Below are 24,054 nucleotides of genomic sequence, written 5' to 3' on the forward strand. Positions count from 1 at the left end.
TATGTATTTATAAATTATATCAAGTCCAATGATATTTTTTTCCTTGTTTTTCTTATAGAATCCCAAGTCTGAAGCTATTACTATTTCATTGGTCAAGATGATCGTTATGGATATGCTTCCATTATCGTTTGCCGAAGGACCTGGAATCGAGCAATTTCTAAGGACTGTTTGTCCTGAGTATACTAAAACAAGCGTATCAGTTATCAGGAATCGTCTGCAAGGCATTTATGACGTTGTTCGGAACAAATTGATTTCGACTCTGAACAATTTTCCAAATATTTCGATTACAACCGATGGTTGGTCTTCACGTGCCAATGATTCATTTGTCACAATCACTGCACACGCGATTGATGACCAATGGAACCTCCGTTCATTTACGCTGGATACATTAGAAATGTCTGAAAGTCACACTGCGAAAAATACTTACAATCATTTGAAAGAAGGACTGTCGAGTTGGAATGTATATGAAAAAGTTATAGCTGTTGTCCACGATTATGCACCTTATATGGTTGCTGCCATATGAGATTATTGGAGCAACGATACTGAAATAGATGTGAGCGTTCGCTGTTTCTGTCATTCCCTACAATGTGTCGTTGAAAGGGCTTCAAAAGATAAAGTTTTATCTGATTGTTTACGAAAAATTTCTGCTCTAGTTGGGCATTTTAAGCACTCAAATGAAGCGAGTACAGCTCTAACTTATGCTCAAAAAAATAACGTTTGCCGAATCATCGTTTAATAAGTCACTGCCCTACTCGCTGGAATTCAGCTTTCGCAATGATTGGACGTGTTATAGAACAACGTGATGCAATAACATCTGTTTTGTTAGATAAAGAAGTGACAACTGCTGAATCAATGAAAAAATTGCTCTTGAGCAATGATGATTGGGATTATATAGCTGATGTTAAAAAGATCTTAGAACCTTTCGATGTTGCTACAAGAATAATGTCTTCAGAATCACAATCAACAATTGCGATGGTGCGACCAACCGCTCATTCAATGGTTAAAAAATTTTTACAGCCGAAAGATGATGACAGCGAAGGGATACACTTGTTGAAGGATATATTGGAAGACGAGTTAAGAACTAGGTTCTTAAAAACTACAAGTGTTGCTGCATGTGGGCTTGCATGCTACTTAGATCCAAGGTATTTATTTCATTCACATTTAATTCGAAATCAATGAGAAGTCTTACACCCTTACGTGCGTGCAAAGTCGATCTTGTTTCAACAAATTTTATTTTATAATATTTTCACTATATTAATTAACTATAGTCAATTGTACTTTATATTTCAGGTATAAAGACTTACGTGATGAATCTCAACCCTATCGACAAAAAGTTATGCCTTATTAGAAATAATATCAGTTGAGAATACGCATCATGAATTTCAAACTTCGGCCAAAGATCAAAGAGAAAAAGACTTGGAGTACCTCTTCGATCCTGAACGAGGTTTATCAGGGGACCTTGAGCGAACACTAAGTTTTGAAAATAAGACTGCTATTGAAAAAGAAACCGGCAAGTATGACAGAGAGTTAACTATCCCAAAAGGAGTTAATCCTCTGCTGTGGTGGAACTCTAAGCGTCATAAGTACCCAATTTTAGCTACGTATGCAAGAAGATATTTGGGCATCCCATCCTCGAGTACACCATCCGAACGAGTATTTTCAACAGCAGGAAATGTTATTTCCACTAAAAGGAGTTGTTTATTACCAGATAACGCTAATTTATTGATATTTTTATATCAAAATCGTGAAATGATAGAAGAAACTGATTAAAAAATGTTGATAGACAATCAGTCATGTTAATTTAATATTATTTCAAATTGTTTATATTAGACATTAAGTAATAAATTGATCTTAAATGAGCACCGTTCAATTTTATTGAATTTAGAATTGAATTTCACCATCGCGCCACAATTGTAATTATATATACATATACCATATGGACAGCTATATTCATACGTAAAAAAAAAAAAAGTTACGTTAAATCCACTCAGCGTGACTACAAAGCCCTTAAATTCGCGCGGCGTGGATTTAAGGGCCTTATATTCCCGCTGCGTGGATTTAATGCGGCTTTTTTACGTGTGAATAGTCACTCCTATATCATATATACATGTATCTTTGAAAATTAATTTAACTTTTAGCCGGTCAAAAATTAGCTGATTAGCTTATTAGCTTAGCTAATTTGAGTTAACCGGCTAAGCTGATAGTTAGCTAATTAGTTAACCTGGTTAACTTTTTTAATATACTTATAATAATTATATATTTACTAAATATCAGATTATTATATTCTCAAAACATTTTGAAACTTGGTTGCATCTTGTTTTTTCCCCAACGTTGGTTCAAAAAGTTTACTATTGATTGATTCATGGAGTAGCCACTGCCCTGCACATATAGACTGGAGATAAGGAGGCCGAACCCAATGCTGGCAAAATGGACTGTGAAAGTGACGAACGATCCGCGGATTTTACCCGCCTGGCGGCGGTACCAAAACCGATCCTCACGTATGTATCTTATTCGTAACCAGGCGCTGGTATCGCTTGCGGATACATCCAGAATTACAAGATCTTTCATCACTTTCACGATTCACTTTTCGACGATTCCGCCATATGCGTTCGGCCTTCTTACGTCTAGTCTCCATGGCCCTGCAGCTGTCCGTGAGGCAACGCCTTCGAATAGAGACGTTGAGTCGAAAATTATTCCTAAAGGAACAACCGGAAAAATTCAACCCATTGACGTTTATGGTTTTAGGGTGTGGAAAAATTTCGTCGGACATTTCATCAGAATCAATAATATCTAGGCTAGGGGGTCTAATGGAGTAAGGCTCCAGCTAAGCATCTCTAAACGCCAGGTTCAATTTCTGACTCCGTCGTTAATTTTTCGAAATCACCAAATTTTTGAATTCACATTCTTTCATAGCAATATAAAATTGGAAATTCGATAAAGGTTCATGCAAATACACGTATGTACTCGTATAGTCGAAGCTTCTTCATAGGCGAAGTTGCCTCGTAGTTTTGAATTGAACCTTTTTTATTAGTATGAAGGATAGAGGTTGAGGTTTCTTGAATAAAAAAACTCTCGCGTTTCAGCCATCGAATTATGAATGTTTATTGGCTCTTGTGGGAAAAGCCTTGCGGCATAAAAACCCATGAAGTATGAACGTGTATTTGTAAACGTATAAAAGCATGTGTCGATTGTGTACTCGTATATGAATGGGTATATGCCGGTTACAGCCCGTTTTGCTCATGCCACCGCGATCTCGAGTGCGTTTCGTATTGCGATTTTTGTTTTATTCGATTCGATCGAATTTCGTATGATTTGCATTTGCCTTACTCCGAGGAGCGAACGTGTATGAGAGTATGATTGGTGTTGGTAGTACACCAAGAGCGCTCGGGCTCGTTGTATGATGGAAGGGTGCAAGACCCTTGGTATGCGTGTATGGGTACTCGGTCCCGTGTAGAATGAGAGACACTCGGGCCGTACTCATCTACCTTACTCCGTAGAGCGAACGTATACGAGAGTATATTTGGGCCTCTCGTCTTTTGGTCGTGGTACGAGAGAACGCACGGCGTCACTCACGATCGTCACTAGACGGACGACTTAACTCGACTGTTTTAAAAAATGCGTGATGCGCGCTCGCCTCCTCATCTACGCGAGATTTGGCATCCCTGCGGAGACGAATCGTTCGAGCGCGGCTTGCACGGAGATCGCAATGACACGGATACAAAACGACGCTCAGGCACTGAACACGTATTTTTTCGTTACACTACCTTTGAATTGTAATATATATGAAAAAGAATATGACCAGTGTCCGTCATCTTCTTCGTAAGATTTCTCTTGCGATTTTCGCGAAAACGCCATAGTAGTACGCCTTGCTACTTGCACATTATGTTGTTCTAATGGAGTACGAAAAGTGTGCAAAGTTTGAAGAAAATCCGTGATCTGAACGTCGTGGCCTTCCCTTGTAAACCATTTTCAACTACGTGCAGTTGGATCCGAATAACTAACAAGGGAAGTCTTTTCGCTGACATCCTTCGATTTTGATGAAATTTATAAATGTTATTCTACTTCAAAATCTAAGAGCCGCGTATTTTTTTTATCGACAGAAAAACGTTTCTAGGGGGTGAAATTATCCTTTGAAGTTAAGACCTTCGAGGAGTACTTTTCAGATTTCACCTATTTTCACTTGAGATAATCGAATGCACCCAAATGGATAATTACCTTAATGATAAACGATAAAAAATCCAACTGGTTTCATATCGGGGGGTTGCATAAGAAAAAAGTTATGGGGGTTGAAATTCATAAAATCGTTATAACAAAAAAATTATTGCACCTATCTCGATGGATTCAATTGCACTTTGAAGAGCGAAAAAAAAAATAATAAATATGGGTTTTTGCGTTTTTCTCGCAAATCAGGTCGAGTGGGTGAACTATTCCTATGTATATTTACATGTAATCTCAATCAAACGGCAGTAATTCTTTTTTTTCTTATTTCTTCTTTTAGTGATACGTTTTTTCTCAAAATTCGGATCAAGATCAGATCGGAGTGGCTCCCAAACTCGAAATGCATTTCGGAAGAACTTTAGCAGTCGAAGGAGAGAAGCAAGTACAATGTGTTATACAATCAGTCTCTTCTGCGAGCCACAGTTACACTATTCAGCCGACTATATCAGCCGACGGCAAGCTGCTATGTCCTCTATTTTTGGTTTTAAAAGAAACAACTGGCAAGATTGGTTCAATAGTGGAGAAAACGCTCTTCAGACCAGATAATGTAAACAGAGACGTATCCAAGTCTGGGAAGCTTACTTCAGATATAAATTATACCCACTGTTTTTGTATGGACATTTTTTCGAATGAAAAAATAACAAGTTTTTCTATTCTCAGATCATTTTAAAATTTGGTTGCAGCATGTATTTTTCCCGAAAGTTCGTTCAAAATCTTTATAACTGATTGATTCTTGGACTGGACACTGTCCCCAAGCTGTACTTGATCTGAAACCTTCAAATAGCGATGTCAAAGTAACGATTATACCTAAAGGAACTACCGGAAAAATCCAGCCTCTCGATGTTTTTGGATTCCGGGTATGGAAAAATATTGTTAGATATTTTTCTGATAATTGTCTTTTGATGAATTATGATATTGATTTGCATTTGAGAAACAATATCGTAAAGCTTCAGTCACTTGTTCATAACCAACTGTCGTCACCACGTTATATCGATCTTTTCAAATCTTCTTGGTACAAAAGTGGTTACATAGAAGAAAAACCAGCGAATTTTAAGAATCTTGTACGCTTTGCATTTGGAGAATCCTGCAACTCACACTGTGAAGTTCCAAGATGTGAAAATGTTGCTATTGTTCGCTGTTCTTGGTGTAAAAAGTCGTTATGTTTCAAACACTTTTTCAATGACTATCATTACTACAGTACTTACAACGGCTAATAGAGCATATGATTATATACTTACTTCTATTTATTGCTATAGTGATTATTTTATTAAACTGTTGAAATATTATCAATAAAAGATACAAGCATATTATACGCTCTGTTTTTTTTACTTGACTACGCAGTTTTTCTGTGCCTCATCCCAAAACTTTGTCTTATCTACCGAAACGAATATGTGTAAGCGCTTATCGTATGCTTATGTTATTTCATTGCCAAATATAAATCAGTCAGAATTATTGATGAGTCATATATAAATACTTTTTCAACGAAAGATCGATCTATAAATAAGTTGGCTCCTAGATAAAACCGTTCATTAAATGCTATATACGTGATGGGGTTGTGGTAAATTAAAAAAAAACATATTACTAGGAGAAGGAATAAAAAAAAAAGAATTACTGCCGTTTTATTGGGATTAAATGTAAACATACATAGGGGTAGTTTACCCTCTTAACTTGATTTGCGAGAAAAACGCAAAAACCCACATGTATAATCTTTTTTCGCTCTTCAAAGTGCAATTGAATCCATCGAGATAGATGCAATAGTTTTTTTTGTTATAACGATTTTATGAATTTCAACCCCTATAACTTATTTCCTATGCAACCCCCCGATATGAAACCAGTTTCATTTTTCATCGTTTATCATTATGGTAATTATCCATTTGGGTGCATTCGATTATCTCAAGTGAAAATAGGTTAAACCTGAAAAGAACCCCTCGGAGGTCTCAATTTCAAAGGACAATTTCACCCCCTAGAAACGTTTTTCCGCCAATATAAAAAATACATGTCTCTTCGATTTTGATGTAGAATAACATATACAGGGTGTCCCTAAATTGCCTCCCACGGACTAGCCAGCATGATACCTCGTTAAAATCCAACCGAGAATTTCTTTTCCGGAAGCTCGTCCGACGCATAGTTTTTGAATTATAAGCGATAGCGCTAGGCCAATCAGAGTGCACCATTTCATCTAGATTTGCCGCCACGGAAATTGCTGTTTTGTTCGTCTGGGTGAATTATTATTATTCGTTTACGAATTAAATATCGGCACCTCCCCTCTCTCGCTGCTGTACCCCTTATGCTTGAGGATGCGCTTCTGTTTACACACACAACTGTGCGCCCATGGATGTGCGGCCGGCAGCGTGTGCCGCGGCAACAATACCGAGGTCAGCGCCCGAGAAGGGGTACAGCAGCGAGAGAGGGGAGGTGCCGATATTTAATTCGTAAACGAATATTAATAATTCACCCAGTCGAACAAAACAGCAATTTCCGTGGCGGCAAATCTAGATGAAATGGTGCACTCTGATTGGCCTAGCGCTATCGCTTATAATTCAAAAACTATGCGTCGGTCGAGCTTCCGGAAAAGAAATTCTCGGTTCGATTTTAATGAGGTACCATGCTGGCTAGTCCGTGGAAGGCAATTTAGGGACACCCTGTATAAATTTCATTAAAATCTAAGGATGTCAGCGGAAAGACTTTCCTTGTAAGCCCTAGTTCCAGCCTGGGTTTCGCTTTTCCCTATTTCATCCATTTCTTATCCCCTTTACCAAACTCACCTCTCCTAATCAATCAATTTCACCCCTTATCTGTTCTGATAAAGCATTTGAACAAACAATAAGCCCAATAAGCAGTGCAAGAGATAAGACAACTTAAGGAATTTTTACTATCAATACCGAACGTAGTAGCGTAGTGCGTAGCGTGCGAGACAAAGAAACGGGAGGACCTGAGTTCAAATCCCCAGCCTGTCAAGAAGGACCTAAGTGGCAGCTCGCAAAAATTGTATGAAGGGTCACTCCGTTCAGGCGCTGAATCGGTGGGTTGAGGTTTGAACTCGGTCCGGCTACACCAAGGTTTTCTGCAGTTTCTCTTGTCCCTTGTGCGAATGCGGGTGTTTCTAAAGAACTTCTTAAGACGACTGCAGCCGCATAATGATGGTCATTAATCTATCTCTTCCCTTGCCCCGCACAAGTCTACCGTAGACCTCTGGGGACATACTCTTACCGGTATGGCGGGAACTGGCAGTAAAAAATAAAATAAATAAAAAAATAGTCATAAACTAATTTCAGAATGAAATTGTAAAAAAATTCTGACATGGTAAAAATAAAATGATGTAACTGTTCGTCTTAGTACATAACTTTCAACCCTTTGTGCTCGAGGCTTTTTTTGTTTGCGCGAAACAGCAACTCGAGACGATTTCGGCCAAATTAGGTGAACATTTTACAGGTACCTTAACAAAATTTATAAACAAAGAAGCGTATACAAATAATGAAATTTCACCAGTTTATTCATTTACATTTCGAAAACAACAAACTTTGATAAGTGCCGTAGCAGTGTCGCTCGATTCAAGACGTCAAATCACTCGGGCGCTGCAGCAGCGCCGCTCGAGTTCACACTTGAAATCGGCTGGGCACAGTATCAGCGCCGCTCGAGTGCAAAGGATTAACCCCATATTTCTCAAGGTCCGACAGATTTTCCCAAAACTGAATTACTGTACAAAAATTGAAACGAATTTATAAAAAAAATCACAACTTTTTCACACGACGAAATTAAAACAGAATCTTGCTCCTTGTTCGAAGTTCTGACGAGGAAAAATTCCCATTTTTATTTCTACAAAATTACGCGCAACTTCATGAAAGATGAAAATTGCGAAAATTTACCATGTTCAATATCATCTAGTAAACGCTAATAAAATTGTAGAAAATTTGGAACAAAATCATAACGAAACTGCTAACCTTCATCTTCCAATGCGACCTGGAACATTTATTAACGCCTCTTTTTGGGAGAGATATCGAATTTTTGTCCCGATCGATCGAAAATTCTAAAACTGACAGCGGACTTATGAACTGGTATTGTACGTTACATAGAACGAAAATTAGCGTACGTAGTGTAACACGATGCAGAAATTTGTTTTCCTGTATCACTACGTATTTCAGTTTTATTGGTACATCTGAAATTGTAATTACACCGTAAGAAATAACTAGTTTTAATTTTTTCTTTTGTTATTTTGCTCGCATTTTGTATAATATCCGACCAATGTGCGTCGTCCAAAATAGTGAATCTTGCGTACCTTGAAGAAGCTTCCAATCACCAATTGTAATAGCTGAATTTCCATACTCGTCATCAATATTGTGGAGGATTTCTGTTCGTGGTGACGTGGACCCAGTTCTTAAAGCCGGCCACAGATTCATTCCGTCAATACTCAGCTTTAATGGATCGCCACCTGATGCTGCTACTAACGTCGGCAACCAATCCGTTATGTGGAAAAGCTGGTTTGAGACTCGCCCAGGACGTTCTAGCAATGAAGACCACAGAAGACCTACCCCTCGTACACCACCTGAAATCGTTGACAGTTGGATTCAGAACAAACGTAAGAGAGCACTTACAAACTGCACCCAACCGAAATGGTAAGAGTATAGAAATCCTTCATAAAAACGGTAAAATACTGTTACGACCCGGCCGCTAATTACGGCATTACCCTCTCTGCATCGTAACTTACCGACGTGCCATTATCATAAGAGAGCTTCACATGCTCATACCATAGCTTTACGATCCATGTCAATCCATATACAGTATAACGTGGCGTTTTAGAACGGATCGTCACAAAGGTACGCGTCCGACGAAACTCCTGAAAAACGCATCCCTACGGGGTACTTCAAGCGAACTCGATACAAATTAGACGATAAACTACTAGTAACTAATTCTTTCTTTGCAGAGTCTGTATTTCGCGGTTTTGCCCAAACAAATAAGGTACCAGGATGACTAAGCTTTTGACCACTGAGGGCCAACATTAACTTTGATTATTACGCATTATTCTCTGTATGACCTCATCTACCGACTACCTGATGTGCAAGACGTGGTGTGCCTTACAAAGCACCTGGGCCCGTGTCTACCGGTTACCTAAACTTCTCTTACTACTCCAATTGCCAGCGTACAAAGAAGTATGAGGAGCATACAAAAGTTCTCTCCACAGCCGAGTGGCCATTTCTCTCGAAGAACCAGCCACTCGTTTTCCGGGATACCGTGGAGATGGCGTGCAGGGTCACGGAGGGAGTGTAATCACAACTTCCTGTCCCGTAAACTTTCTGGGTAGTCGCCGGACTGATTCTTTATTACTACCGTTTCAGTGGTTATTATCAAGGTCAAAAGTATCCAGAGGACTTGATGCAAAATTCCTATCGGCGAGGAACTTGGTTATATCGTGGGCAGAACACGATGCCACTGGTGGAAGCAACTTTGAGGTGCGTTATGCCGTCGCTCTCCAGCCGGAAAGCTTGCGGCCAAGAGATATCTTGCGTATGTCTTCACCAGTGGATCTGTAACAATAGGCAACCAGCTAGTTGATAAGGTACTACAACAGCAATGCCGTACAAACAGGTGTCAACGAAAAAGTCACAGGACGAACATCATGCAACATCTATCGATAGTATCAGTAAACGCATGAAGTACTCGTCACCGATAAACGCTGCGAACGCGGAGCGGGATGAGCCAATTGTAGTGGAGATCAAACGACTAATCATCTAGAAGAAAGATTACCTCACGACACTAGCGACATCATCGAGCCAAACTCCGACCTTCGTCTACTCTATACTCAACCCGCCAGGAGTCGGCACCGTTTCTTCCTGGCTCGTTACCTCTACAGATTTTCGTCAGCTTAATTCCAACTTTTTTTGTCCTTCGGGGTATCGTTTCCTAATTACTATCGTTTCTGTTATTTTATTTCTTGCGTCATTTCTTTTCCTTTTTCGCTCACCTTTTTTTTGTTACCTTCTTTGCTGACGTTAAGTTTATTTGGATTGAAATTTAGTGTCTTTGAGCCTGAGCACCGTTACGAAGTTGCTCAAATCATCTGTTTTCTTGTACCTCAATTATCCTTTTACTTGCATTGTGTGATGCTTAGTATCATTGTAAATCATGGTCCACAGCTCTAAAGTACTTTAAGTCTTTGTGTGACTGCATGATTTCCTTGATTAGTTGAATTTGTGTCATTGAGTGCTCTTGTATCTATCAAACAATTATTTGTCTCGTATATGGGAGTTTTTCGGACTTGCTTGTAACTTTCTCTGCTTGTTAGACTGCTTGTGTGATTTTTATCGTATTTTGAGGTATCTTTATTTCTTTTCATTTTCTGTACTATTTGTGTCAATTATATTTATTTCCCGTGCCGCTTATTCCATTTTATTTGCTATTGTGCATGAATTTGTATCGTGAATCGACTTCCTTGGAGTAGATCCGGGCGTTCATCAAGCCGTTCAATACTACCGATCCTTTGCTATTTTCTTGCTGGCGATCTTGTATTAATTATATGACTTGTTATATTATTCATATTTCTTTGCAATATAATATCTTCTTATCAATTTAAGTCTCGTTTATGATATTTGATTTTGTCGTAGTAAAGCTCTCAAAATTTCTGATAGTTTTGTCATCTCTCGTAAATTATGTTTAAGAATTTCTCAACGAGTAATCTCTTGAATTTTTGAGTATCGAAAATTATTAGATCGACTATGTATCGAAAATTCCCTGGTAAATTGGCCCCCGCAATTTACTTTATTTGATATTCTCTCGTCCAAGCTACAGATTTTTGTGACTTAACGATTGACTTCAATGTTTCCGGCAGTTGACATCTACCAAGAATTCTGTATAATTCTTTGTCACTACTATTCCAAGCTACTATCAATTCCAACAACTACCGGTTTTTAATAAAGGTTGTACTCTCTTGCTCGAAATCAATAGATCAATAATTACCGTAGCGTCGCTCTTGAAAAATTGGGTAAAATCATGTCGCCCAGTAACGTGTGATTTTCAGTAGATTTTCGTATTATTGTTGCGTTCTGGGGTAAAGGTCGCGAGAAATCTTTCATTTACTGCGTGATGTTTTATGTAAGCTCGATTTACAAATCTTGTGGTATTTAGGTTCACGAACTTCGATGATCTGCTCGTATCGATTCTTCGTTTAGCCTGTCTCAATCTAGAATTACGTTGTTGTGGGTCATGCAAATAATCACTATGTACGATTAAAATCATTCTATGTACACAACATTTTAATTTAAATACACATTTATTAACAATAAGGTGTTCTTGTAATCGATATTTGAGGTTTGGCTTTACAATGGTGTTATTTACTTATTTGGTTGTATTAAAGTTCGGAGTTTCTGAATATGAGCAGTCTATGATTTAGAATAATTTGCACTGCTGGTAATTTCGAAGTGCTCCGAATTGTCTGAAGTCTTGATTGGTCCTGCCTTTGATTTGATTCTGTTTTCTCTTGCGTATAAAGTGATTCTTCATTGCATCTGTCTTGTTTGAAAAAGATCTTCAATAGTGGGAGTTTTATAAAAGACTCCTGATTAGTATTGAGTTACGTCAATACATGACAATCGGTTTTGAGGAGGCCAATCAGTGCAGTGCTAACAGGATACTTGGTTGCAAGAATGCATTTTTTAGTTCTGAAAATGACACTTTATGAACTATTCATCCTTTCTTTTGTCATGTTCATTGCGGGCAATCAGCGAGTTTTATGAACCTGAGTTCTGCGAATTTCCATTGTATACCGTGCAGTCTATGTGTGAGTTGAAGTTAATGATATAGAGTTAAGAATAAAAATTAAATATATTTCACAGCATCACACAAATGTAAGCTCGGCTGCAAAATAACAGATGATATGTTATATGCAGATTGTCAGTGCTGGATCATTGCTCACAGAGATGGTAACTGTATCTGGATCTCGATATGGATTTTAAAGAAAAAAAATTTTAATGGTATGAGCATGTGACACTCTCCTATGGTAATTGCACGTCGGTAAGTTATGGTACACAGAGAGTATCACCGTAATTATCGGTTGGGACGTAAAATTATATCGTTTATACCGTCCTGCATCTAATTTTCTTTGCTAACTATCATCTTTTGGTAAAAGCTATGGTTTGACTTCATTTTCTCGAGAATTCCCACGAACTGCTACGGTTAGATTTATTAATTGCTGTTAACACATAGAATAAATCCTAGTCAGTTATTGCCAAGTCTTGTAGGCTTTACTTGACTGATTTAGAACCTGTAAATTCAATCAACAATATACTACTGATTGATCTGTTCATTACCACTAACTTAAGCTTACTATTTATGTATTTATCAATCGCTAGCTGCCTTTGATTATCGCTATTCTACCTGTTCGTCCGAGTCCCTAAGCCTAGTCAACCATACAATGGAATCTTTAATTATTATCGTATCGTATTATACCTAATTATGCCTCAAAGTTGACACTGAAACGTCTTACGTCTCGTGCTCAACGAGTAGATTCTGCTGTTGTTCAAAAGTCAGGATAATTAGGGTATTGCGCCAAAATATCATCGGTAAGTCCGCAACTGAGGGTAACAGCAGCTTAACGTTGCAACAGTTACTATCTCAGTGTGCAATGGTCTCGCACCAACAATCTGCATACAACATTCCATCCGTTATCCCGCATGCGAGCTTACATTTGTGTACTGCTATGAAGTATATATAATTCTTACACCTGACTTGACATCTTCAATTTCAACTTGCACACAGGCCACATGGTTTACAATCGAGGTTCGCAGAACTTAGGTTCACAAGCTTCGCCGACTGAACGCAAGGAATGTAGAAAAAGAAAGGATGACCGGTTCACGAAGTGTCGTTTTCAAAATTTTAACCTGGCGGTATCGTCGTAGCGAACAGGTTAATGACAGCTCTTCGCCTGCTGGCGTGTCTCGTGTCACTATGCGCGACCGTTAATGTGTCGCCGTCACTGCCTACGTTACCTCGCCTGTGTCAATGCGTCGATGTACTAGTTTTTCTGTAATTGATGTCCGCCACCAGTTCAGGAAGCCGAACACTTTACAGTAGAATGTGGTATTGAAGAATCATTCCAAGATAAATGTCAAAGTGTTATCCTAATTAAAGCATGGTAATATCAAATGAGGAATCGTGGTAATAGTTAGAGTACGTAGAGTACCGATCAATCACTCAAATACCGTCTTGTACAGCACGTGATGCTGCCATTAGGTAACAGCAAAATCGCTCTGCAAGATTGGTATTGTTACAGTTACCTCATAGCAGTGTTGTGTCAATTCTGTTAAGTTCTCCCTCAGAAGAATTTCTTGCAAGTTTACAGTAATAATACGAGGGTAACATTGCAACACTGTATTCAAACTAATATTTAGAATGACCATGCATTGCAAAACCGAACGGGAAATTAGTGGCAATGTCAGCGAGGTAACCCAACAATAACAGCGCAGCAATTTCGAAGAAAGATAGCAATGAGTGTAAGGCTCTCGCCACGGACGGTTACGGTCATCAAGTTACAGAGGAAGAACCCATGTGGAGCTCTACCGGAAGGAAAACCGCGGCGAACGAGATTCCCCCGTGAAACACCTAGGCACCGCATCTAGAGAATATTACCATGCCAATGCAGAAGTATGAAACATCGGCCAATACGTCTGCCAACGAGCGTTCCGCGTGTAATGTATTGATATACATTCCTAGTTGCATATGTATGTGTGATACCGTAGCGCCTCTACTCTCACGTTCAGAGAGCGAGTCAGTTGTGTGCATGGCTCCGACAAGCACATATGTACTCCGGCATGCTCGTTGCATAGCCGTATCTTTATACATAATAAACCCATACGTTAAATATCATCCCGCTGTGTTGTGAGTGATCATTTATACCCTTACGTTACACCATTGATATATAATAACTGGCGACGAGAAAAAGAATCCCGCGTACTATTACAGATAAACCTTTACCACGCGCTCAAAAACTATTTTGAGGTTAGTGGCAAACACGTGTTCGGGAAGCAATTGAAGATTTGCAGTTAAGCGTAATACGGAAAGGCGTATTACGCAGTGAAAATTGTTCTAAAAAAAGAAAATAAATCGGTCACTATATTTAGTCGGAAGGGGCTAATAGTTCATAAAATTACATTCATTAAATTCAAAGGAGCAACGTTGCAAATTAATGTCGAATAAAACAGGCTGGATACAAAATCTAAACAAAGGAGAGATAATACAAGAATTACAAAACAGAGGTGTAGCATTTGAAGAGGGTGAAAATTATAACACGTTGCGTGAATTACTTAGATCAGAAATAAAAAAAAGTGAAAAGAAAGAAACATCAGAGCAAGCAGCGAGCTCACAAACGCAAGTAGACGGGTCGGAATCAAAAAAACCAATTAAGAAAACTACGTTACCTACACAAGAAAAGGTAGCAAACGATAAGTCCAGCAGCGACGACACTAGCAACGTCGATTCAGACAAAGATAGCGATATGGGCGATCCACATTTTCAATTTAACTTAGACGACGATTGGGAGCTGTTTGAAGATAAATTAGATTTCTTTTTCACCGCAAAAAAGATCACGGACGAGTCGATTAAAATAGCAAACTTGGTTACGCATTTAAGCGACGACGCACACGCACTATTGAAACAGCTCGCGGCTCCAAAGAAAATAAAAGATACTTCGTTCGCCGAAAATATAAAACTCATGTCTGACCACCTTAAACCAAAACCATCAGAGACAATGGAGCGCTGCACTTTTCACAAAGCCAGTCAAAAAGAAAACGAAACTATTGCTGATTTCGTAGCGCGCCTAAAAAAACTATCGCTATATTGCAATTTTAGTAACCTGGATGATGCACTGAAGGACCAGTTTGTTTGCGGAATAAAAGATAGAAATACCCGAGTGAAACTGTTTGAAGAAAAATCTCTGACATTTAAAATAGCATATGAAATTGCTACCACTCGAGAGTCAGCAGAAAAAGACGCCGCATCTTCAGAAAATGCATTAGATACAAGAAATGCAAAAGCAGATGTATTTGCATTACGCGGTGCTAGACAACCATGGCAGCAGCATCGAGGCAGCAGTTATCAAGGAAGAAACCAAGGATATAAAAATAACTACAACGGAAGACAGCAGCAACAACACAGAAATCAACGATCATCAAGCGAAGCATGGCAAGGTCAACGATCAACGCAGAAAACAAGTGTAGTGAAGTGCTCTTGTTGCGGCAAGGGAAATCACACGCGTGAGGAGTGCAGATATCGTGATTTGGTGTGCCATCAGTGTAATGTAAAAGGGCATTTAGCCCAAGTATGTAGTTTTACGGGAAATAAATTTCCGACAAATACAAATGTTAACTTACTGCAATCGGAAAATGATGAACGAGTCGAAGAGTCAAGCGAATATGATTTTTTCAAATTGAATCTTACTGAATATAACGAATATGAAACTATAGTAGATTGTAAAACAAATATTGTAAATGACGATGTACCGCATGTTAATGTAAATGCAAATCCAAAATTAGAAAATGACGCTTACAATAGTGCTAAGGTTAAGAGCAATGAGAGTAATGCATTATATAAACATACAAGTAAACAAAATGTTGAAGCAACCCCTATGTTTATATTATTAAATGTAAACGGCATCAATGTTTATTTTGAAGTTGATTCGGGCACTTACGCTACTGTTATTTCAAAAAGAATTTATGATCAATATTTTTCAAACTTGAAATTACATAATACAACAAGTGAATTGAAAGCGTATTGCGGTCAACCACAAAAGCCACTAGGCGAATTAATCGATGTAAAAATAGTATTTAATAACGTAGAGAAAACTTTAAATTGTTTTGTTTTACCTGGGCCGGGACCGGCATTAATAGGTCGATTGTGGCTAAAAGAATTTGGAGTGTGGCCTCTTAATTTACCAACTTCAGACAAATGTCAATTATATAAAATAGATAACTTGTATGATTATATAACAACAAAATTTGAAAGATTATTTAGCGACACGCCGGGTGTATATAACAAAAGTTTTATAAAGATTCACATAAAAGAAAACACAAAACCTATTGCGCTAAAATGTAGGCACGTAGCATATGCCTTAAAACATCTTATTGAAATTGAATTGAAAAGACTAGAAAGGTTAGGACATATTGTTCCAGTAGAATTTTCAGAGTGGGCTACACCAATTGTTCCGGTACCAAAATCGAGAGATGTTATCCGTATATGCGGTGACTTTAAACTTACACTAAACCCTCACATAGTAATTGATAAATACCCGCTGCATACCATAGATGAAATTTTTGCAGAATTGCAAGGTGGCAAATTTTACTCGGAACTTGACATGAAACATCAGTACATGCAATTTCCTGTAGATGCTAGCTCCGCGGAATTATTAACTATTACAACACATAAAGGGTTATTTAGATATACAAAAATACCAGAGGGGGTCTCACAAGCACCAGCAGATGTGCAACGCAAAATGGACGAAATTCTACGCGGTATAAAAGGCGTTATCGCTTACCTAGATAATATTTACATATCAGGTAAAAATAGAGAAGAGCATGATGATAGTCTTTTAAAAACATGTGAAAGATTAGACGATTGTAACTTACGATTAAATAAATTCAAATGTAACATTTTAAAAAATAAAATAGAGGTTTTGGGTTTTACAATAGACAAAGATGGATTACACAAATCCGATTCAAAAGTAAAAGCAATGGTTGAAGCCCCGCGCCCTAAAAATGATAAGCAACTAGCTTCCTTTTTAGGTCTTGTAAATTTTTACGCTCGATTCTTAGAGAATAGATCGACAAAATTAGCTCCCTTGTATGACTTACTGAGTAAGAAAAAGCTAGAATGGGATGATGCATGTGAAAATGCATTCATATGGCTAAAAACTGAATTAAGTGCACAAAGTTTTTTAGCACACTATGACCCATCTGAAGAGATAATATTAGCATGCGACGCGTCAGACTATGGGTTATCCGCGATTTTATCGCACCGTTATAAAGATAAGTCAGAAAGGCCAATAGCTTACGCTTCTAAAAGAATTGCAATCAAGGAACTAAAACGTAACATAATTGACAAAGAAGCGATGGCTATTGTCTTCGGTTTTAAAAAATTCTACCAATTTATATTTGGCAGAGTGATAACTCTCCGCACTGATAATAAACCGTTAGAGCTAATATTAGGGCCTAGGAAGGGATTACCTCAAACGGCAGACAATAGATTACAAAGGTACGCGTATTTCCTTTCCGGATTTAAGTATCGAATTGAGCACGTAAAGTCTGAAAATAATGCAAATGCAGATGCGCTATCGCGTCTACCGATTGAGGACCCTATAGATATTTCAATTATGTGTAATCAAGATCCACTGTATATAAACTTTTTTGAAGATTCAGCAACAGCTTTTGATAGCAAGATGCTAGAATCTGAAAGCAAAAAAGATGAGGTTCTAAAAAATGTAATACGATATGTAACAAGAGAATGGCCTTATTTTGATGACTTATCGGATAGAGAAAAACAATATTATAAAATTAGATTTGAACTTACAGTAGAAAAGGGTTGTCTGTTTTGGGGAATACGCGCGTGCATTCCTGAGTCAATGCGTTCTACTATCTTAAACGAGCTTCACGCCACACATTTTGGAATGGTGAAAATGAAAATGTTTGCCCGCTCGTATGTGTACTGGCTAGGTATAGACGCCGAAATAGAGAATATTGCAAATAATTGTAAAACGTGTTTAATCGAACGTAAAGCACCAAATAAAATGCCCCTCACACCTTGGCCGTGGCCTACCAAAGTGTGGGGACGAATACATTGTGATTTTGCCAAATTTGGAAATGATACGTATTTGATTGTAATAGATGCAAGTAGCAAATGGCCAGAAATAATAAATTGTAAAAACAACACGGATGCGAAAAGAGTCATAAAAGAATTCAAAAATCTTTTTGTTAGATTTGGATTGCCTATGCACGTTGTAACAGACGGAGGGCCTCCATTCAGAAGTCTAGAATTCTTAACATTTTTAAAACTAAATAATGTTCGACACTCCTTTTCGCCTCCGTACCACCCAGCCACAAACGGTGCGGCAGAAAACTTCATACAAACCTTCAAAGATAAGGTAAAAAAAATAGTAAAAGGGGGTAAGAGTGTAGAATATGCCACAAACCTATTCTTATTTGATTACAGAAATTACCCACACATAACTACAGGTAGAAGCCCGGCGAGTATAATGTACAACCGCGAGATAAGAAACAAATTCGATACCTTAAAGCCAAGTGCATCTGATTATGTGGAATGCCAACAAAGGCGTCAAATATTAGCGAGAGCCGGTAATCGCAATGTTATACTCGAGGTTGGCGATAATGTTTATATGGATGCGCACGGGGTAAGAGACGAGAAGAGAGTTCATGGTAAAATAGTTAAGCAAACTGCGCCGCAAACCTATACTGTACAAGCAGACTCGGGTGAGATGCATAAACGACACTCAGATCAATTAATAAAACCAATGCCACGACGCTCTCCGAGGCTTCTTATTAAACAAGAGGGAAAGTTGTAATGTATTGATATACATTCCTAGTTGCATATGTATGTGTGATACCGTAGCGCCTCTACTCTCACGTTCAGAGAGCGAGTCAGTTGTGTGCATGGCTCCGACAAGCACATATGTACTCCGGCATGCTCGTTGCATAGCCGTATCTTTATACATAATAAACCCATACGTTAAATATCATCCCGCTGTGTTGTGAGTGATCATTTATACCCTTACGTTACACCATTGATATATAATACCGCGATGATGAACATCAACATTAACGATTTGAAAAATTTAAATGTTTCGTGATCCTAAAGGCAATAAGAATCGAGCGATCGCGAATAATCACGCCTATCTTCTAAAATTCCCGTACTTCACCAGAGTCTTAGTGAGCACAACACTTAGAGGTGTTACGGGGTGGATGATTGTGATTATCAACAAGTGGCTATCGATGACCGCATCCACATGCAGCCGTAATGTCATTACGGCCAATTTTACGCTCGTAACCTGTGGACTACGTGCACGTACAAAGGGTAAAGGAGATTAACGGGGAAATTTTATCGAGGAGTCGAATGATTGATTATATAATTGAATTATTGTGAATGACGGGAAAAGTACAACGAGAAGATGTAAAGGAAATATTGTAGAAGAAAAAGGGAAGAAGTGTATTTAGCCAAATGAGACATAACTTGAGAGTTGATATATTGCAACATAAGCAAAATTGGAGAGCTGCACGTAATTTCTCGTTATTGTGAGCTGTTTTGTCGCTAATATTTACCAAAATGAAATTGTTCGACTTTTTTTGAAGCCAGAAAGAGCGCTCTTGGGTATGTCAATCGAAAAAAACTGAGCTACACAGCTAAGACTTTTTGTGGACTCGGCTTATTTCTACTAAAGTCATAATTTTCACAGACTTGTGTGTTTTTAGTCACCGATGCTACTGTTTTCAGACTTGGACATTTGCACGCCGCAGATACATGCTCACACTTCTATGCGAACTTATACAAGGGCTTATTCCTGTCGAAACCGCTCCTCAAAATAAACTTGGGAACCGATTCCGAAGCTGTGTAACCTTCAATTGCCTGAAATACAATTTTCTATTCTCAAACCAAGTGTTTTTCAGACGTGGCTGTCCACTAGACTTGGAAACACTCTCTAATGATTTCAGACGCGGACACCCCAAGTGCTAATATTGCATAAAATGAGTGATTGTCGGAAACTGTAACTCTCTAATCTCAATCACTTTGAGTGGCTTCGAACTGGTGTTTTGAATCGATTAAACAGGTAAGCAATAAGTGATTGGTCAAGCGAGATTTTTAATGATAAATAAGTACATTAGTCCAAGTTAACAAAACCTGTCATATCTGTTGTAATAATACAAGAAAAAAAATTGATATGATACAGAGACTTAATCTCGGATTTTATTTCTATCAATGCTTTACGATGTCAACTAGTGATCTGGGTGAGGGTAATTATTTGTTAAATTTTCTTCTGAGTGCTACATGGCTTTGATATGAACCTTTGACTATACGAATAATCTTTCACTTTACTAAGTATTAAAATCGCTTTGATCTGAAGTCGCTCTTCTACTGCTTCATACGAAAACTGAAGTTACCTGCCGCTTTAGCTTGGCGCGGATCCAAGTTTACTACGGTGAGTCAATCGGGCGTTATGCTTCGGTTTTGCTGACGAGCTGTACGTCGACCCCGTATTCATACCATTTCTGCTGTTCGTTGATGGTTGGTGTTACGTTGCTCGTCGAAAAGAGTCGGAAGCAGATTTAAACTGTCGTCAGTTGCCCCATCCTACGTCGTAACTGACGTTATATCAGCGAGCTACCGCCACGTTGTGTATGTGCTACTTACACCAACTGACTGGCTTTAGACCATGTCACTTTTGTAGCGCATTAAACCTTGTGCGACGAACTCTATAAATACATGGAGAAGAGTTGGTTTCACGACACTAAAATGTCTAAAAACACCAAATCCAGAACAATAAACGAAGATCTGAAAAAAACTACTTCTGGGTTCCAACGCTCACGTAGAAAAATTCGACATAAAAACGTTTATTACTGTGAAAAAATCTTAACGTGACAGAGAAAAATATTACCTCTCTTTAAAAGAAAAACAAGTGATCTATGAATGTGTCAATAAGCTTGAAAAAAAAGTGTAAAACTTTTAAGTAGAAAAGAAACATATGAATCTTCATAAAATTCCTGATTCAGATGGAGTTAATGAAAATTCATCCAAATGTATGAGTACTATTTTCAAACAATGAATCTAGATCCATCAGGAATTGACGAGATAAAACGGCTTTGCCGTGCTCCTGCAAAGAGACTCGTGTCAAATTTTGTTACATCTCTCTATCATGAGAATGCTGTACCTGAAAAACACGAAGAGCTCAATGAGCAGTCTGAAGTCATCATAACGACTAATGTATCCGAAAATCAACGTGCAGAAAATGCAAATCTTAAAACAAACTCAAAAAGGACTTCAATGACTCTTAATGAATAAAATTGTTTCGGTGGTTAGGAAGCATCACATATTCAACAATGATGTAAAATATAACCCGGCATACGCACCTGATTTCCTAAACAGTAAAGTGAAACCTAATAACAGGATGTCAAGTGAAAACTGCGTGACTGATAATGAGGCAAATATAGATGATGATAGTAAATATAATAGGCAGGTGCTGGATCACAAAATGGCAGTGTAGTAGCAGACTAGCCCCTGATTCCTACCTTACCGACAGTCGGCATGTTACCTCGCGACAGGTAAGACTTACGATAGTGTTACCGTCGGGAGCGTTATCATAGATTGCGCTGCCTGTATTTTTGTTCCATTTTAGCGACAGACAGTTCGATAATGAGATTTTTGCGTTGTCGGACGAGCAGCCATTTTAAATTTTTGCCGTTGGATGTCAGACATTTTACCGATGGAATCGTTAGCGATAAGAACATTAGCATAGATGACGCCATCAGTCGCAGTTCATCTTTATCGGTAAGGGGTGTCTGGTTTATCGGCATTGATAAGTGATACCAATCCTATCTTATCAGGTGTGTGTGGGTATTTCATCAGTAATGTAATGCTGACCGACCGGCTCACCATAGAGATAACAGCTTTTCTCAGTTCAAGCATTAGGTGCCCAGCAAACACATCTGAGATAATTTACACAATTTTTACATCACAATCGATGTAACGACTACATAATATAATTGTCATCATAGTCTCGTAAATTTTCCATCTTTCACGTAAACTTGATATACTTGTTCCATCTCTTAGTTACATCTTTGTGATGGATAGGAAAGATGGAAATTTTACGTATCAGCGATGACATCTTTTTTACTTCCCACTATATGACGTAATGTTGATGTACCATTGTTGAAATGTTTGATACATTTTTTCGTGATGCAACAGTTACAGAAAACTATGCATATATCAGTTATATAAGATTGATATGTAAAATTCTCATCACTCGATTACGAGATTTTTATATATACTCAAGACTCGTACAAATCTTATGGATTGGTTTTGTACCGTTTACGGAACAGTGATACATTATGGTTTAGTAGGCTGAAAAACGCATCAATTACGTATAATTTGTTACGTAAATGTTACAAGGCACTTTTAAGTGACAAATTATACGTATTTGTTATGTTTTAAATTTTACTAAACAGTAATATATCAATGTTCTGTAATCATTACCGGCCTAATTCGTAACATGTTTACAAATCTTGGGTATTTGCGAAGATCTCGTACTCGTGTGACGAGATTTTTCCGTACCAATGTTATATATTTGTGAATATATAAAGTGTTCTTCCTCTTCGAGCACAACTTGTAAGAATGTCTGTAAGTGTGTTTACATTTTGGAATCTTACGCTTCTTGGTGCGAAGCTCGTAAGACAGTCAATGACCGTCTAATATTGAAATGCGGATATGCATCATCAATATTAATATTAATCACGAGGCAATTTTCATTTTGTGAAACGTATATAATTTTTGAACTACTGGTAAATTCGAAAAATTAACGACGGAGCCAGGAATCGAACCTGGTATCTAGCGATGCTTTACCGGAGCCTTACTCCACTAGACCACCTAGCCGCCCTGACTCTGATGTCGTTAATTCCTCTCATCACCAGTAAGTTCAAATTTGTTTTCTTGTGCTGTGATAGTATGTGTGAATATATAAAGTGTTCTTCCTCTTCGAGCACAACTTGTAAGAATGTCTGTAAGTGTGTTTACATTTTGGAATCTTACGCTTCTTGGTGCGAAGCTCGTAAGACAGTCAATGACCGTCTAATATTGAAATGCGGATATATATATATAAAAGTAGCGAACCAGTCTAGTCAATAAGCACTTTTTTACGATTTTCAATTACAGTTCTCCTAAAAATATGGTCGAGTTGTCATTCGATTCAGAATCGCATCTTGAAACGTTTTGAGAAAATTCAAGATCCGCAACAAAAAATTACAAATGTTGTAAACAATCAAGTAACAAAAAAGGGTTTTCGTTTTTCGAGAATATCACGAAAACTATTGCAGATATCGCAAATGTAAACAAAGATTCATAAAGAGCAAGAAATTTCCTACAGGAAAGTCTAAACTTCCGGAACTCTACCACCAATATTTACCATTTCAATCTGGAGGTAGAAATAGGGATGAAAACGGACGATGTGATGACCGTCCGCTCGGCACGATTCGCTTATATTTACAACAAAAAATCTTTCAACCCATTAGATATGAATATGCAGAGACGAAAAAAATTCAGGTACCATTTAGACACATAAATGAACAATAATCCGTAAAAAAACAATTTTCCCTGATTTTTCAATTAATCATTCTCTTGTCAATCAAGTCGTTTTTTATAATTTGTGAATCAACATAAAAACCCTTGTCATTTTCAAACTACGACCAGAAAATTTTTTCAACCTTTGGGATTCTTTCTTCAAAGGGTTTGAAGGAGATCCCCATTTGTAAACTATTTCAATTTCGATTTTTCATGTTTTAATCAAAAATTTAAGGAATGGAAATATTTAAAAATCGAACAGAGTTACCAAAAAAACTTTTTTTCAAAATGTTTCGATTATTTCAGTTTCTAATCATTGAAGAATATACAAAAATAATTAAAAATTTTTTTTACTTTGATTGTTTGAAATATTGTTATAAACAAGTGCATTGCTTATGAGATTATCGAAAATTTGTTTTTGACGATTAGATAGTCGATAAAAGCAATGATTTTTAGGAAAAAATCCTTTCATAAAACAAATTCCCTATAATTTTAAAACGCATTTTTTAACTAACACCT

The 24,054-nt window shown here is 37.8% G+C and overlaps 1 protein-coding gene across 2 annotated transcripts in view; it reads right to left on the reverse strand.

Annotated features, from left to right (window-relative positions):
- LOC124295602 (arylsulfatase J) overlaps positions 1 to 24,054 on the reverse strand; it is an 846,464-nt gene that overhangs the window by 278,251 nt on the left and 544,159 nt on the right. For both annotated transcript variants that reach the window (XM_046746206.1, XM_046746146.1), the window contains one exon: positions 8,495 to 8,761. In XM_046746206.1, coding sequence (XP_046602162.1) covers positions 8,495 to 8,761 — 267 coding nt within the window. The remainder of the gene's footprint in view (positions 1 to 8,494; positions 8,762 to 24,054) is intronic.

This window comes from Neodiprion lecontei, chromosome 1 (assembly GCF_021901455.1).
Source record: "Neodiprion lecontei isolate iyNeoLeco1 chromosome 1, iyNeoLeco1.1, whole genome shotgun sequence".
Lineage (NCBI taxonomy): Eukaryota > Metazoa > Arthropoda > Insecta > Hymenoptera > Diprionidae > Neodiprion > Neodiprion lecontei.